We start from the raw sequence: 17,082 nt of genomic DNA, 5'->3' as shown, positions 1-17,082 counted from the left end.
AGTAAACTTAATTAACCTTAATCACCTAATTAGTTGTAATTAAATATGAAGGCTTCTAGAAACTTATGGAGAATCAATTTTGTTGGCATTGATAGCCACAAAAATGCTATAAGCAGTCGAAATCAACGTACAGTGTTCAGATTACTATTATTTTATGAATAATAATAAATAAAAATTACAAAACTTGTCGAACAATACTTCAATAATATGACTGATGATAATAAATAAATTACAATAACTTATATAAAATAAAACTCATCTCAAACTTATTAGATCTCAATTATAATTCTAACTATTAAACTAAAATATTATTGATTTAATCATATTACTTAAATCTGTTGAGGTCGGAGGGCAAAGAGGAAGAAAGTGGGGTAATTGGGTGAAACGACGTCATCTCAACACGACAAGGACATCATCGGTCCACCTTTGTCTGATTTATTGAATGCAATCCAATAACGCGGAATTCGACGATTCTTAAGATCGCTTTTTTAATAATTAATAATAATATTGACTTAATATTATTATTCATTGAACACATGACAACTTTTCTGCCTTTTGAATCGGTCAGCAGTTGGACCTTCCACTCTCGCTATGCGTACGGCACCCACACCCCATAGGGTTTGTTCCGTGCATAAACATTGCTCGTCCCTGCTCTTCTCCTCCTGAAAAATACCCATCTCAGATCAAGTTTGACCCGATTGAACCAATATCAGGGCAAGTATAATTATTTTTTTAAAATTATATATGAACTGACATATATTTGATTCAAGTTTGATCCAGTTTCGTCTAAAGTACAAAAACAACTATTATTCGAAGCAACACATAAACACACATACAAATTGGTGATATTTGAACCCATAACCTTATAATATGACTTCAACTTGGCTGTCCGAGAACACTTTTACCAAACAATTTATGGCAATGACCACATAATAAACACAAAACAGTAATAACCACATAGCAAGAAGGTTAAACTTTAGATACAGCGCAGTTTTACCGTATTTGTTACTCTTAAACATGAAAAGGGGAGACCATTTGAAGGTTTGAATCGGTCAGTACTCCTTATCAACCCTCCCTCACCACATACACTTTCAATAACTGGTCCACAAGGAAAAAGAAAACTCGTTCTCGGTCAAATTCCAATTCTCCTTTGCTCCAATCAATGCTAAAAGGTTTGTTTCTCTCTTTAAGTTCAAATGCTTCTTCACTTTCCACTCCATCAGCTTCACCTGCATCTCCCTATCCTCCCCTTATATATAAACCTCACCGTCTCGACCAAGAAGCATCAAACTTTCTCAAACCAAATTCATTACTCAGAAGGGGAAAGAAATTCTGGGCCCTTCTCATTTATGAAGAATTCTGCTTCTGCAGCATAGTTTTCCTGAACGCCGGGTGTCGTCTTTGCTATAAAACTATAGGCACCAAAAGATAGAAATGGAGAGTGCATTTACTTGGGAAAACAAGGCGCTGATCAATGAACTAACTCAAGGGTTGGAGAAAGCTAAGCAGCTGAGGATTCATTTGTGCTCGACGTTTCCCTCTGAAGCTCAGGATTTGCTTTTGCGGAGGATAATATCCACTTTTGAGAAGGCTTTGATGATTCTGAAGTGGGGTGCATCTGTTGGACAAGCCCAAGAGTGTGCAGCGCTACCAGCGGCACGGGAGTGTTCCGTATCCATGGATGGAAGTCCAAGAAGTGATGATATGAACAAGAATTTCGGAGATCATCGCAACCATGGAGATGTGTCAAGGAAGAGGTAAATTTACATGTAAATTGATGATTGTAGACACTTAAGCGATTAAAAATATTGGAATTTTAACTGAAACTTTCTGCAATTATGGTATTACAGAAAGTCGCAGCCTATATGGACAGAGCAGGTGAAAGTTAACTCTGAAAATGCACTTGAAGGACCTGGAGATGATGGATATAGCTGGAGAAAGTATGGGCAGAAAGACATCTTGGGAGCTAAATATCCCAGGTACTTTCTCTTTCTGTTTTCCCACGTGGAAAAGCACAAAATCCGGAAACAAAGACAGAGAGGACATACAGAAAAAAATAGTGAAAGAGATTGGGAGAGAACATTTGGATACCTTTGCATTCATGTGGTTTAAAAAGAATCTAATATAAGTGTACCCATGATTACAGAAGCTATTATCGATGTACATATCGTCTTGTTCGAGATTGCTGGGCAACAAAGCAAGTGCAGAGATCAGATGAAGACCTCACCATATTTGACGTCACGTACAAAGGGAGACACACGTGTAACCAGTCCATTAATGCAGTTCCACCACCAGCATCACTAGAAAAACGAGAATTAAAGAATAACAATTCTCATTACCAATTAGAACAACAGAATCAAACACTTGCAAATTTCACAGCAAACCTTAGAGTCAACACTGAGGAGTTGGATATCAAGGAGATGCCAACCCACTTCTCCTTTCAATCGACATTTGCATGCCGTGGCAGAGAAAATCACTGTTCTCCCATTTCTGCTCTTGCTGATGACAATCAACTCGGCACGTATTCTCCAGTGTTTTATTCTCCAGCCACAACAGAATCAAATTATTCTTCAGCAGCAGCCAATTACCACACGAGAAACCATGTGGAAGCTCCTATACAACAGTCAGAAACTGATACTGCAGACATAATCTCTGCACATGCATCGACAACTAATTCTCCAACTGGAGGCATGGAGTTCTCAATTGATCCAGTATATCTAGATCCAAATTTCCCATTCAACATCCCTGGATTTTTTACATGAACTTTTGAAGTTCATAAAAGTGGACGATAAGAGCGAAGGATGTGGTTTTGAAACCATGATATGATCCGTAGAAATTTAAAATTAGGGAGAGGCATTCTGTAGAAACTTACAAGATGCGATAATATACTAGTCAAAAACTAGGAACTAATTGTGTATCAAGAACAAGTTCTTCAGTATAGTTTTCATGTATAGAAAGAGTGGTTTTGGACTTTCAGGTAACAGCCTCTAGTGATATTAAAGCAAAACCAATAAACAAACGCCAAAACTTTTTAACTTGAGTTTAAGGTTTCATATGGACAAAATAAATTGAAAAAACTTCCAGAATTGGCAGATTTCAACAGGTTCATCCCAGATCAAGCAGTGTATAAATATTGAAATACTTACAGATCATTACATGATCTCTTGTATCTCATATGAGAAGACGTCCTGCTTAGCTTTTAAAGTCCACCATTCAATCAAAATGATGATAAGCAGCAAAAAGAACAAATTACAAGAGCTACAGAAAGGACTAAGGAATGAACATGCCTTGTGAAATAGCTTAGTAGGTAAGATTCTATAAAAACAAATACCAATATGATATTTATCATATGTCAGGTTGTCTAAGATTGTTAATGAGGTAAAGAGAAACTATCACAACACAGAAAATGATAAACAGAGACCATTTACAATATTGGAAAGACAAAAGCTGCACAGGAAAGTGCAGAAAATGGAGAATCAACATATAGATAAAGCTGCAAGTCCTGCCTTATCCGAGAAGCCCATTTATCACAGTTGAAGGTGTGATATGTATGATGTCAGCCATTACGCATATGGATTATCTTGGAGACTAATTACACAGGATAATAACAGAATTTGTATGCTAGAGTATCTATGAAGATGAAGTACTTGGCATCTCATTAGGACAGGGGATGAGGGTCCTCATCTCCAACTCAACCATAAGCATCATAAGGTTACATTCATCACCTAGATCGATGACTACTCCTCCTCTTTGACTCAGAGGGAAAGCTTGAAGTGTTCCCATTTTAATCTCTAGCTTTTCTGAGACCTGCCCTTAGGCCTAACACAATGAATATGTTGGTGAGAGTAAGCAGTGACTCAGCTCCACCATGCAACCAATCAACATTGGACAAGGATGTTCCATACTGCACTTTGGCTGTTCCAAAGGTGAAAATTTGGAAATGTTATGAGAAGATATATAATTAATACATTTATCCAGGTAAGAAATAGAAACTGTTGTATAGAACAAAGTTACCATAAATTCCTGCCGGTACTGCACAGCGGGGGGGCAATGTAGCAGAGACAGATGACAAAAAGTTAGTACATGATTGAAAATTATGCTTTCTCACATAAAAACATATGGACTAGACAGCAGAAGTTATTTATCGAATTAAAGAACTAGACCATGTTTTCAAATTTGAAAGGGTGACGCCTGACAGGAATTCAAAATGATTTTCCCGGTGAGGAATAAAGAAAACTACGGAAAATAACATAGCATGATTTATTTATAAATATAAAGGAACGCAAACCCGAATTAATCACTTCATGAACAATAAAATGTTTTTCATTCTGATTGAAAATGCCAAAGCTCCAGTTAAGTTACAAGTTCAAAAATCATCTTCTCATTCCAGCTAAATTGCATAAGCTGAATGAAATAACCCATCATTCTAAAATCCACCCTTTCCTGTACCATTAAACACACTCCCAAAACACCCAATCCACTCATCAATACACGAGACACCAATCTTCAAGACAACAACAAACACATTCCACAAACAGAAACAAGAAATTTTGGCACTGCCCACCATCATCAGAATTATACAAAAACCAAAGCCATCATTCAGAATGAAACAAGAAAATTACTTACTTGTGGCACCAACAAAGGCCAACAAGAAGTAAAACCCGAAAAGTGTGAGTCTCGGCGCAGACTTCGATTTAGTGATGAAATACAAGAAACCCAGATAAGGAAACAGAGAGAAGGCGAAGAGCTGTGAGGCTATGCTCTGTGAATCAATGTTTGGCGCCCATGGATCCACTGGCAACAGAAACCCATTACAAACAATCGCCTTTCCCTTCCTATACAATCCTGTTCTTCCATTTTCAGTTTGAGCCCAGTACTTGAGCTCCAACTGCCTCTTGGGTGTGAGCATGGTTTCTCTGCAATTGCTCCAAGGCTGTATTTGGGAATTATTATCTTTACACAAGAATGAAGAACCCATGAGCAGGGGCGTCCTGAGCAAAGGATGAATTTGCACAAAGGTACCCATTTTTCGTTTTCCGGGCAAATGAACTTCAGCTTCTTCACTTGTTCTATAGCACAGAATTATGGATGGTAGATTGTTATCTCCATTACAAATTGAACAAGCTGAACTGATTTTGGACGCTTTACATAATATAGCTCTTGTTGGCATGATTTCAATGGGCTTCGGTTCGGCCCATTTCAGTTGAAGAAATACTTATTGGCCCATTATTACAAGTATTTTTTAGGCTAAAATATATTTTACTCCCTGTATTTTATTAAAAAAAATGAAAAAACCTCATGTGTTTTAAAAATAAATTAAAATTTCTCTTATATTTTTTAAAATTCAACAAAAATTATATTTTTTGTTACTAATTAGCGAAATATGTATTACACACGCTCCTTTTGTATTTGGGGATATGTTTAATTATTTATAACCTTATTTTTTGATTTTTTTTTACCAAAACACCCTCATTGTATTTATATATTTTACATGTATATATTTTTATTTATTTAAGTGATTTTTTTTGTATTTTTATCTATTAAAAAATAAAATATTTTTTAAATATATTTACTTAAAAAATATGAGAAAATTATATAATTTTTTAAACTTTATAATTAAAATTAAAATATAAATTAAATTATATTTAAATTTAAATAATCTTTATAATTGTTAAAAACTAAAACTTTAAAATTATAATTGTTAAAATTAAATTTTTTTAATTAACTAAAATATATTTAATTATTATAAATATATTTAAATAATATGATTAAAATTACTATTTTTTTTAAAAAAAAATATAGAGCGACGGCCATCGCGATCTCCGTCACCCACATAAAGGCGACGACATCACCATCGTCCTCTTTCTCGCTGTCGCCAAGATTTGGGAGGAGAGCGAGGGTGGGGAGGCGGGATCAATTTTGTTTTTTTTAAATAATATTTTGTTTTAAGATATATATTTTTAATCAATAAAATATCATTTCTTAATTTTTTTTATAAATTTAAAATTCAATGGTTAAGATTATTTAACGCTCTGATATAATCAATCCAAATTCAATGGATATTAAAATAAAAAAATAATGTATATTAAGTAAGGTATAACGGTTATTATAAAAAAGAATTAATAGATTTAACAAAAATAAACAATTGAGCTACATTTAACAAAATAAAAAGAGGTTTTTTACCATTTTTTAAAACTGAAGAGGTACTCTTTTGAACTTTTGTAACCAAATTATAACACATACAGAATAGAAATTGAATATTATCTCATTAATGGATTATGATTTATATTTCAGTATCAAGTTAACAAATCTAAAGTACAAAAAGGTTAGGCCTTGTTTTTTATTTCATTTTTTAAGCTGGTCACTTTTAATTCTATATATCTGCATAATTTTTTTTTTATCATATTTGTTTAATTAAATAAAATAAGAAAAGAAAAAGCCAACTGCTCAAACTTAATATAAGGAAAGATGCATTAATCAATTCACATTTTGTCTACCAAAAATAATTTCTCTAAAGACTTGACCTCTTAATATATAGTATAGTTTATAAATTGATTTCTCTATTTTATATCATTAATTAAATGAATACATCATATTTTATTTTCAAATTTAAATACACAAATATTACAAATTTTATGCACATGACATATATGTAACTTATAATATAAGAGACATTATAATACTATTAAAATAGAATATTTGAAGGAAAAATAGAAACAAAATTAAATAATTTGAGCATAAATGTGTATATATTGCTATTTCCTTGTCTTTTCCTGAAAATAAAAAATTAAAATTAAAAAACAAAATCTAAAACCTAACGAGTATGTAGTATGTTGGGCGAAAGAAACCCGACTCAACTTGACTTCCTTCAACTCCAACGGATCAAGCAACCACTGTTCTACTCGAACTCAAATTCCCGCCGCCTCCGCCTCTGCTTCCGCCGCCCGCGCCTCCACCGTGCTCTTAATCTCCCTCACCGACGCTTCCAACTCATGAAGTTCACTCAAAGCTAAATTTCTCACCATCACATCCCACGCCGGCCGGTGGTTCGCCAGCGCCTCAGCGATCCTCGTTTCCGTCTCCGTCAATGGAGGCGCCTTAACCTCTTTCTTCTCGGTCCCGCCACCGCTAGCATGCAGACATGTTTCAACGTGACTATCCTCGTCTTCCGTAACCAAAGTAGAATTAGGATCGGCGAGATAGCGGCTGACGACGTGCTCGACGGAGGGGTGGCCGAAGCCGAAGACGTTCCCGGCCTTGGAGAAGGTGATGACAGCCGCCGCGCCGCCGCACAAGCCACACAACTCTTCGGCTTTCTTGAACAGGCCGGAACGCCGTTTTGTGAAGGTGGTGTGGCGTTTTGATTTATCCTGGATCGGCTTGATTTCCACCCTTCGCCTCACCATGATTTCTTCCTCTTGCGTTTGTTTTATTTTTCAGGATGGATTTGTGAATTAGGGATTACTAGGGTTTCTCTTTTCCCTCTGATGGCAGACGGAAGAAGGAAGTTTTATGGCGTATGGATTTACGCTGCTCGTCAAGTTACATACATATATGACTTACCTTAATTTAAAAACTTATTTTTATTTAAAATAAATACGATTCAAGTTGATAGCGAGTCAACCCAAATTTATTTATTTTCTATTTTTATAATAAACTAGAAAAATCATTAAATAGCTAAATAATAATAATTGATAAAATTAAAATAATTCAATACATTCAAATTCCAATTACAACACAACTAACTTGACAATCATTTTAAAATAAAAAAAATACTTGCAAAATTAGTTTTCGAACTATCATAAGGGCTTCGCAATAAGACATAGTTTAATTATCAAAGTTGAGAGCTCTACTAACATGTATGTATTACTCTATTTTAATAGTAGTTGGTCTACTGTAACAGTAAATATTAGTTAGTTATATATATTTTATATTGACAATTGACGTATTAATTATTAATAATTAAAATTCGAATCCACTATATAAAAAAAAAAAGAAACTATTACTAGGGTTTTAATTATTAAAACATCCATTATAACAAGAATTGAGTATGATTTCCGATAGAATAAATTCTTATAAATTTCTAGAAAAAAAATCATCAAGATCTTAAGTTGTATCTCGAAATCTAATGTCTACGTTTAACACCGTATAGATTTCAATACTAATTTTTTGGTATATAGACGTATTTATAGTCTCTAAGATTATTATATTCATAACCTTACCGTAAATGATAACATGGGTTCTTCATTCTTGGGTTCTTCATTATTATTGCTAGTCAGCAGTCCCCTCGGAGGAATACACATAAAATCACTGGCTTACAATGACATTTCAGCCCGAATTTTAGTTTCTAGAACTCATCAACGTGTTAGAAAGTCCACAGAAGCTATAAGACAAATGTGGTACATAATTCCTCATACAAATTTCTTATTATTACGTGCTCCCAAGTACGATGGATTTCCTCAAGATTGAAAATTCAAATTTCAAATTAAGATAGTTTAGGTAAGTTGTTTACAGTTTATAGTATTTTGATTAAATAATATATTCATAATTTTGAATCGAAGACGACTTCATCGATTGATATAAGGTTGTCCGATGATATGGGACGAACCACTCGCTTGTCTCGGTATAATACTCAGCAAGAATCCAACAGTACGTAGATTATACAATTATGTAGGAGCAATACAACAAAGTATCCCCAGACTCTAAGCTAAACATGATATATGTGAGAACAGGGATGGCTGCTATAATCCACACACAAACCTCTACTTAACTTGCAGGTGTCAAAACAGCTTGCTCGTGCCACATGCCGTTTAGGTTAGATTGCCACAGCCTGACCATGCCATCGCTCCCAGTAGTAGCAAGTGTCGTTCCACTCATGTCCCATTCCATCTCCCACACCTATCAATTAACCAAAGAGATAAATGAGATGTTTATCATACCTCAATGGACAATGACTCAGCTATTTGATAAGTTTTACTAGCAAATTATTGAGTCACCATGATTAATATTTTTGAACTCTTCATTTTTGTTTTCTTGAGAAGGAAAGTTTGTGTCATTTTGGTTTTTAATTGGTTTTGCCTAGATTGCCGATATGTCTTTTAGCAAGCACATTACAACATGGGTTGTTAGTACCTCACTGTCATGACCGGAGAGCGTTGCCAATTTTTGGGCTGAGAGCCTCCCATCAGCATCAGGATTTGATCCAAGGTGCCAGATCGAGATCCCCTTCTGAGTGGCAACGGCGATCAGTTCATAAGGCCTGAATTGAAAATGAGACAACAATTTATCAATATTTCTCAGTTTGTAACAAAGTTAATCATCTTCTTTACATTAACCTTTTTCTCATATATGCAATCAATACAAAACCCATGTGTTGTCCACAAAAACCTCTTCTTAGGATGTTCCATGTTCAAGAATGTGTGCAAGAGTGTCTGTTTGTGTTTTTTTCGATTTCTCTTTATACTTCTCTTCTTAAATGTCTGTTTTTGTATATCTGTTGTGGCCGTTTCAAGCAACATATTGCGCTAACATCTAAACTTCACCAACAATATTCAAGCCTGGCCCATCTCTTACATCTTATAAATACTGAAATGTAATAGAAAAGGATAAGAAAAACCTTCTGTTTCAAGTTCGTTCTCTAATGTGGCATTATCTATGCATATAGCCAGCTGACTGACATAAGAGAGAAATGGGTTAACACTTATATCTTGGTACCTCACCTTCCTATATTTGGTGCCCAAGCAACTGCGGAAACCTGATCAGTCTTTTCCTCAGGCAATGAAAGCTCAGCAACTGGAAGCCATCTTTGATGATCCAGGTCAAATTCCCAAACCTGTTGAATGTGGAATATAATTAAGCTCCACATATGCTCCCAGGAAGTTAGTACTACCATAGCTGTAGCTAACATTACTGAAAATTAGAAGATGGCAGTTACGGGAAAATATGTCTAGTACTTAAGCACTTGAGGATCAATAGTGGGCTAACCGGCAAAAGAATAGTAAAATGAAAAACAGAAGTGAAAGTACGCATGCACTTCATGCAGAATCCTATCTTCCTGGGGCCATCAACAATAGCAAGTAAAATACTACACTTATTGCCAGATTATCATGATGCATACAGCACCTGACAGATTCAAGTTGGTAAAAGTTGAAGCCTGCACCTTAGGAGAATTTAGGGCTGGAACATTTGAGCTAAAGCCCAAAACAAAGCTTGACTGCTGGACTTCACTTCTTTGTGGATTCCATGAGATGGACGCGGACACGCAAGAAGCATGCCCAAAGTTGGATACCAAATCAATCACATTTTGAAATTCAGCCTACAAATTTGAAACAAAGATTCATTGATCAGTGGAAAGCAATATTCTGGGGAAAATCTGAACCAGTATACCACCAGCAAAAATGGCAGAAGAATTATCACTTTAATTTTCTCAATTAAGGTCAAAATGGAATGTCAATTATGAATCCAGAGATTTCCATGAGCCATCTGGACATATAAGGATCAAAGTGGTCAAGAATAACCTTCTTTCAGAAACTAAGTTAGAAAACGTCAATCCAAAAATAGTTAGGATCATATAAGCTCCTTAAAAGGCTAAGGAGATCCTATCAAACTTCTAATTTCTGGACATATTCCTTTAGTTGACCAATTAAAATTTCAACTGTTATCTTAATAGCTTCATATTCTTATTTCATACAAACAATTCAGATTTTTTATTTTCAAGAAAGGTGTCATATCTTATTGAAGTCCAAAAACATCTTATAAAATATGAAGAACAAAAAATCTCTGAAGACAGTATAGATATGAACTAGTACCTAACAAGCTCAATTTAAGTGATTGAAAATATAGAAAAGCTCATACTTAGTGAAATAAAAAGTTTGAAAGATACGGAAAATGCCGAGCAAAACATCTTGTACAAGATGTACAACTTCTGAAAGCAACAACAGAAACACCTGAAGCTGCCACTTCTCAAGTTCAAGAGTATCTAGCAGCTCATAGATTTTTATTTGTCCATCTGAATATGCAGCAACCTGTGGATGAATCATAAGCAAAAAAAATTAATGTAATTGGCAAATCATAGGGCATTTCAGGATGATGTGTCCTTCCCAGGTTTGATTTGAGGTCTAGTTTCAGACAACTTAATAATAGGAATACCACAGAAACTTTTCAGTTTTAGCCATGGAGCAGCTGAAGAAAATAAACAATCAAAAGAGCAAGCACACACCAAAGGATCAAAGAACTGCATAGAAAGTTAAATCAGGATTATGAAAGTTGACCATTTGAAATGCGGATCTTTGAAAGTATGGTTCTCACAAAGTACTAAGTCACTGTACAGATTCTAAGGACAAAAAATGATAAAGCAAGAGTACCAACCAACTCACAACAGTTAGAATGACATTTACATTATCTGCTTTACAGTGAGAATTTTTCAGTCTTGAAGCCTAGATTCTTAAAATTCTATATGGTGCATCTCATAATATCATTGAGAGGAAAGGAAGGGGCTATTAAAGGCATGCAGTCACTTCAGCGGTTAACGCTGTAGATGCTGAAAGAATGAATAAGGTTGGATAAAATTCTTCTCCACACATCTTGTCAATTTAATATTTCTATTGCCTTGAACATAAAAGGAACCAACAATCTGACATAAATACAGACAATTGGATCACAGCAAAAACACACTTATTCCATTTTTGGACAGATGTTAAGTTCATGATTTATGTACCTCATCATTGACTTGCAGAGCTTACTCAGGCACTGGAAGAAAATGAAAATACAAGATTCATTCTAGGAAGGTTCTATCAGGTAGCATCACAGCTTCCAGATGCTCCTCTTCTTTCCTTCCGAACATCTAAGATTTATATTTCCTCCTCCCTCCTCACAACCCTCTCTTCCCTTCAATAAGAATGCTGAGTGTTGGCTTGTCGACAGGAAACTAGCTATAAACCTCCAATGCACAAAGATAAATTTTGAGGAAAGAGTTAATGCTTTACGACCCTCATCCAATAGAGGCTGCAAGATGTGGTATTGGAAATTCTGGTGAACTTAAGTGATGAGATTAAACTAGAATCACATGGAATAAGATGATCATAAAAGATTTAAATTTATTGTCTAACTTTGAAGGTAGTGCTTGCCAGAACAAGAGGAATATAAGTATGAAAACAGCAGACCATCGATATATATGAAGAAAGGATTTACAGGATTGAGTTAGAGTAGAGCTTCCAAATTCAACATAGTCAACCTTCTTTCCAGTACCCTCTCATTGATAACAGAAAATGACCAACATAGCTTTTCAAAAGCAAATTGCAGAATTTGGCTTCATAACCAATCACCTCTGTATGAACAATACATTTTTGCAGGATAAGTTTGACTACTCTTTAAAAATTTTCAGTAAGACATTTACTCACTTACTCCACTCACTGAAAGTACATACTGAACTTGCCAACTTTGACAGGAGAAATCTTACTAGATGAAGCAACACAAGTACAAACAAATGCAAACTATATCCACTACTGCAGAAACCATGCAAAGCCAGTTCTAAGCAAGTAATGACACAACTAACCAATTTCAGACACGTTTCTTGAGCATCTCCTAATTGAATATCAGGAACTTGACATGTGTTTCTATCAAAGCACAGTTATAAGCAAGTAACGACCAAACTAACCAATTTCAGACACGTTTCTGCATCTCCAAATTGAATATCAAGAACTTGACTCGTGTTTCTATCAAAGCACTTGCACAACTTCCAGTGATGCCCTTCAGTATCTAAAGCATAAGAAAGCAAATATGCAACCTTCAGCCAGGAGGTAAATATAAGATAATCAAAGGATAATTCAGTCTTTACTTATTCCCCACATTCATTAGCATAAAAACCTATCTTGCATCCACTAAAAGTAAAAAACAACAAAATTCAAAATCACAAGAATTATTTATGCAAAAGCTGATCATTCTTTTGTCTATTTTCAACTATAACAAACCTGTGGAGTAAAAACTAAATTGGCAAGTTCAGTAGGTACCTTCAGTGACTTCCTCCCACAAAGACAAAGTTCCATCAGCACCAATGCAAGCAACTGCATCTCCATACTCCGGTGGGACCCATACAACTTTCAAAATGCTGCTCTCCTGGACCTAATTGCAGACCAGCACCACGCAGGCCCAAATCCATCAGAAAATACTGACTTCCTCAGTAAGCCACACCACGTAAGAGTAAACCGAAATACATCCAAAACAAACATCTTGATTACTAAAAGACTGGTCACCATTCAGCCCTTTCAATATGACATAACGGAATATCAAACCCACCAATCAAACTAAAATCAGTAAACCACAAGAAAATCCGCACCAGAGAAATTGCAACGCCAAATGCACCGAAATTTACAATAATAGTAAAAAAAAAAAAAAAAACAAACAAACAAACATTAGAGAGAGAGAGAGAGAGAGGGAATTGGGTGACCTTAAACCTGGATGTAGAAATGAAGGTTGAAGAAGCTGGGTCAGTAGAATCATATATGAGCAAGGAACCATCAACCAGTCCTGCTGCCAATCTCTGGCCACTATAATTCCAAGCTGTGCATCGGGTGCCTTTATCGAGTGTCAAAATGCTTTTATCCATCTCTGTATCCCGCTATCAACAAATCATGTATCGCTTTAGTATCAATTGTGGGTGTTTCTCATACAACCCAACAGACAACTCAAGTGTTGTTTTTGGCTCTAAAACCCTAATTCAATTGGGGTTCTTTTAGAGAATTCCTTTATTCAATTTAAATTAATGTTTTTTCCAGCATGAATTTGTTATGCGTCCGGCCCACAGGAAAACCCCAACACGCCCGACTACCCCTTTAAAATAGCCCAAAATAAGTATTGGACAATCATATTGATCAAATCAATCTCCTTTTTGTCTTAAACTCATTTTTATTTTTATTTTTTAATAAATCAGTTACAATCAAATCACACTGTAAATTTCAATCACTAAATGTTGCAAAGTTTTAAAAATTACACTTAATATCTATAAAATTTGCATCTGTCTAACAACTAGGTCTCTCTATTAGTTAAAATTCACTGAATTTGTCGATAATAATAAAAAAATTGAATAAAAATTGATATTTACCCTAATTGACTTATTACTAACATCACATATTATAACTAAATTATCTTTATAACAATGAAAATATTTCTCCCCCACTAAAAAATACTTAATTTATGTTTTTGCAAACACTCCCCTGATTCCGACACTCTTTTCTCTTGTGCTTATTGGATTGGAATTTGAAATAGGGAAGTATAAATGCTGTGGCTGGAAAACTTTTTTGAATTGTAGTTCCGCCAATTCGAAAAATCGTGCGGACAACATTACGTTTGGACTCACACGCTCTTACTCTCAGTGTTTATAAATGTTGGCATTTATGGATATTGATTTTGTGAATGTACCTCATGTCATATATAAATTAATGTTGTGCTTTTCATATATATATATATATATATACATGCACACTACAACTATTTTCCAAATTTCCAACTACTGTGTGCACGTAGGTTTGAAAAATAAATTTAATTAATTAATAATCGATTGACATTAATAAATAAAAGCTCGTTTGAATTTGATCAAACTTGAAAGAAATTTCATGAATCAAAACCTCCTGTCAATTACATTAGTATACGTATATATGAGTTGTCTTAGTCCATCATTTAAGCTTCAGTTTGAGGTTCAAATGCCAGAAAATACATGAATATTTATCTTATGTTTAATAATGTAATAAACGATTCTCGTCAATGTATATACATATATACGCGTAGTCAACCTGGTTGACGTCCAAGCATCCCCTCCCCAAAATCGCGATGGATATTTGATCATTTTATCTTCGATTGTTGTAGTCTTTTTTTTTAAGTGTTACATCTTCAATAATTTTAAAGGGGTTGGATTTTTTATTTCAAATCCAATTACACCTCCTATTTCATCTAATATACCCACATCATATAATTAATATAATTCTCTTCAACAAACTAGATTATAGTAAAAAATGTAATTTACCCCCTGTATTAATAGAAATGAGCAATTATTTACCCCTTATAAAAAAATAAAACAGTAATTTATCTTTTATATTATAAAAAATAGAGTAAACCTTGGATCTAGTGGTGCATTACACGCGTTCTATATGCATTTGGGCATAATTTTTACAAATAAAAATATTATTGTATATATATATTATTTAATATATTAATACATATATATTTTGTAAAAATAATATTTAGTGATATAATATATATAAATATTTTCCTTTCTTCTTCGACGGAGTGTTGCCAGGTTGCGCTCGCCCCCGCCCTACCGCCACCATCCTTCCCCTCGCGCCTTTGTCGCCCCTCCGTTGCGTTGCCGCTCCCCCTCCCCCTTCCATCTTCCTCTTCTGCCGTCGCCACCTCCGCCATCCTCGCACCCAGATCCGCCGCCCCCTCCTCCTTCCTCCTTCCTCCTCCCCCATCGCCACCCCCTTCCTCCGGCCCCTTCCCTCGCCTAGATCCGCCGCTCTCCTACGGGTTTCTCTCTCTTTCTCTGTATATATCAATACATATATATAAATAGTTTTATTATAAAAGTATAAATATAATATATAAAGATTTAATTGTATATAATTTATAATTTTAAATTTAAATTGTTGATTTGAACAGATAAAATCTACACCATTGAGTAGTTAAATTTGGATTGTAGATTGATCAAGATCCAACGGTCATTAAATAAGGATACACACAAAGCACATCAAGAAAGTAAATTGCTCTATTTTTGATAACACGATGGATAAATTGCTTATTTACGTTAATACAAAGATAAATTGTATTTAACCCCTAGATTATACAATCATAGTGCATATATAATTATATACAGTGGATATGTATATATTAAACGAAATATAAATGTAATAAAGTTTGAAATAAAAACAAAAATTCAAACCAAAAGTTTCATGTATAACCAGACAAGTGACCTTCACAAATTGGAACACCGTGTTATTTTTTTTATAAATTACAATGAGCGTGGGATAATTTGAATTTGAATCCAAATCTTGTCTGTCAGCTCAATCAAATGTTGATCAGCAAATTAGAGCATGGCTTGAAAATACAACATATAAATTCTAATGTTAGAACTATTTTTTGTATGCATAAATATCAAATAATATGAAGTATAAAATTTATATTGTACTGATATTGTGTAATTCATATTACAGATATATATACATATATACTTTAATGCTCGATTCATGTAAAAAAACAAAACGACCCATTTAGGATTGGCCAACAGGATGGTTGGATTTCAGAATGAGAAATCACACTAGAATCAAGAACATGAAGTACTCATAGCTAATAAATATCACTACTTGTTTTCAGACAATGAAGCGTTCTAATCCAAATCTTCATTACCTCCGTCAACTTTGAGTGGTTTCTGCCCGGAAAACCACATAGTCAAAGGACAAAGCTAAAACCCATAATTATTTATGGTCAATTCAACATTCCCGGCCAAAAAAAAAAAAAACAGAAGGCTAGCTAGCTGCTGATATTCGGACACCTGTACATATATAACTAAACAAGCAACCAAACATGCCCTAATCATCAGGAACAAGATACACCAATAGAAGCGGCAGCCGTAAACCTATCCGACGCGGTTCTTCTGACCAAAGACCTCATGATTTCCGGCGACACCCCGTCGAATTCCGGGCTTTCTGGAATCGTGGAAAGCGGGCCCGACCTGTCATAAAACCCTCTTCCAAGAACCGCGTCGACGTTGTTCATATTGCTACTGCTTTTGGGCCGGAAAACAGCCCGGATCAGCCTGTGGAGAGAGCGGGAAATCTTCGAGGCGGGTTTCTTGGTCGGAGGCGGCGGAGGAGGAGGACGGCGACCTGATAAATGGGGCATTGAAAGGGTTCTTGAAGCTATGGCTGAATCCAGCTGTTTCTCGAACGCTTTCAACTCAAACGAATCGTACAGCGAACTCCCACAGTCCCATATTACGTGATTGATCTTGACTTCTGATGATGATTTGTTTGCCAACTTTTTCTGCTCCGTTACCTCTGCTGCTTTCTCCATCTTTGGAAATTAATGAAGATT

The 17,082-nt window shown here is 35.0% G+C and overlaps 5 protein-coding genes across 5 annotated transcripts; 1 reads left to right on the top strand and 4 right to left on the bottom strand.

Annotated features, from left to right (window-relative positions):
- The first annotated feature begins 1,094 nt into the window (after window positions 1-1,094).
- Window positions 1,095-2,994, top strand: LOC105179124 (probable WRKY transcription factor 53). Its single transcript, XM_011102721.2, has 3 exons — window positions 1,095-1,757; window positions 1,851-1,979; window positions 2,147-2,994. Exons 1-3 carry the CDS (start codon window positions 1,435-1,437, stop codon window positions 2,760-2,762), a joined length of 1,068 nt encoding a protein of 355 aa, XP_011101023.1. The 5' UTR covers window positions 1,095-1,434; the 3' UTR covers window positions 2,763-2,994.
- A 284-nt stretch (window positions 2,995-3,278) lies between these two features.
- LOC105179123 lies at window positions 3,279-5,134 on the bottom strand. The gene is made up of 3 exons (XM_011102720.2): window positions 4,627-5,134; window positions 4,015-4,032; window positions 3,279-3,915 (listed from the first exon to the last, which is right to left on the bottom strand). Exons 1-3 carry the CDS (start codon window positions 5,024-5,026, stop codon window positions 3,785-3,787), a joined length of 549 nt encoding a protein of 182 aa, XP_011101022.1. The 5' UTR covers window positions 5,027-5,134; the 3' UTR covers window positions 3,279-3,784.
- A 1,579-nt stretch (window positions 5,135-6,713) lies between these two features.
- On the bottom strand, window positions 6,714-7,562 carry LOC105179122 (agamous-like MADS-box protein AGL62). Its single transcript, XM_011102719.2, has one exon. The coding sequence runs from the start codon at window positions 7,404-7,406 to the stop codon at window positions 6,909-6,911; it is 498 nt and encodes a 165-aa protein (XP_011101021.1). The 5' UTR covers window positions 7,407-7,562; the 3' UTR covers window positions 6,714-6,908.
- A 1,012-nt stretch (window positions 7,563-8,574) lies between these two features.
- On the bottom strand, window positions 8,575-13,719 carry LOC105179121 (protein SEH1). The gene is made up of 8 exons (XM_011102718.2): window positions 13,445-13,719; window positions 13,008-13,119; window positions 12,656-12,756; window positions 10,947-11,024; window positions 10,160-10,315; window positions 9,720-9,832; window positions 9,133-9,259; window positions 8,575-8,898 (listed from the first exon to the last, which is right to left on the bottom strand). The coding sequence occupies exons 1-8, from the start codon at window positions 13,601-13,603 to the stop codon at window positions 8,767-8,769; spliced, it is 978 nt and encodes a 325-aa protein (XP_011101020.1). The 5' UTR covers window positions 13,604-13,719; the 3' UTR covers window positions 8,575-8,766.
- A 2,816-nt stretch (window positions 13,720-16,535) lies between these two features.
- Window positions 16,536-17,076, bottom strand: LOC105179157. Its single transcript, XM_011102757.2, has one exon. It carries the CDS (start codon window positions 17,059-17,061, stop codon window positions 16,585-16,587), a length of 477 nt encoding a protein of 158 aa, XP_011101059.1. The 5' UTR covers window positions 17,062-17,076; the 3' UTR covers window positions 16,536-16,584.
- Between the last annotated feature and the right edge of the window lie 6 nt (window positions 17,077-17,082).

This window comes from Sesamum indicum, unplaced genomic scaffold (assembly GCF_000512975.1).
Source record: "Sesamum indicum cultivar Zhongzhi No. 13 unplaced genomic scaffold, S_indicum_v1.0 scaffold00124, whole genome shotgun sequence".
Classification (NCBI taxonomy): domain Eukaryota; kingdom Viridiplantae; phylum Streptophyta; class Magnoliopsida; order Lamiales; family Pedaliaceae; genus Sesamum; species Sesamum indicum.
Note: the sequence above shows the minus strand (reverse complement) of the source record. Positions and strands in the feature narration are given on the sequence as shown.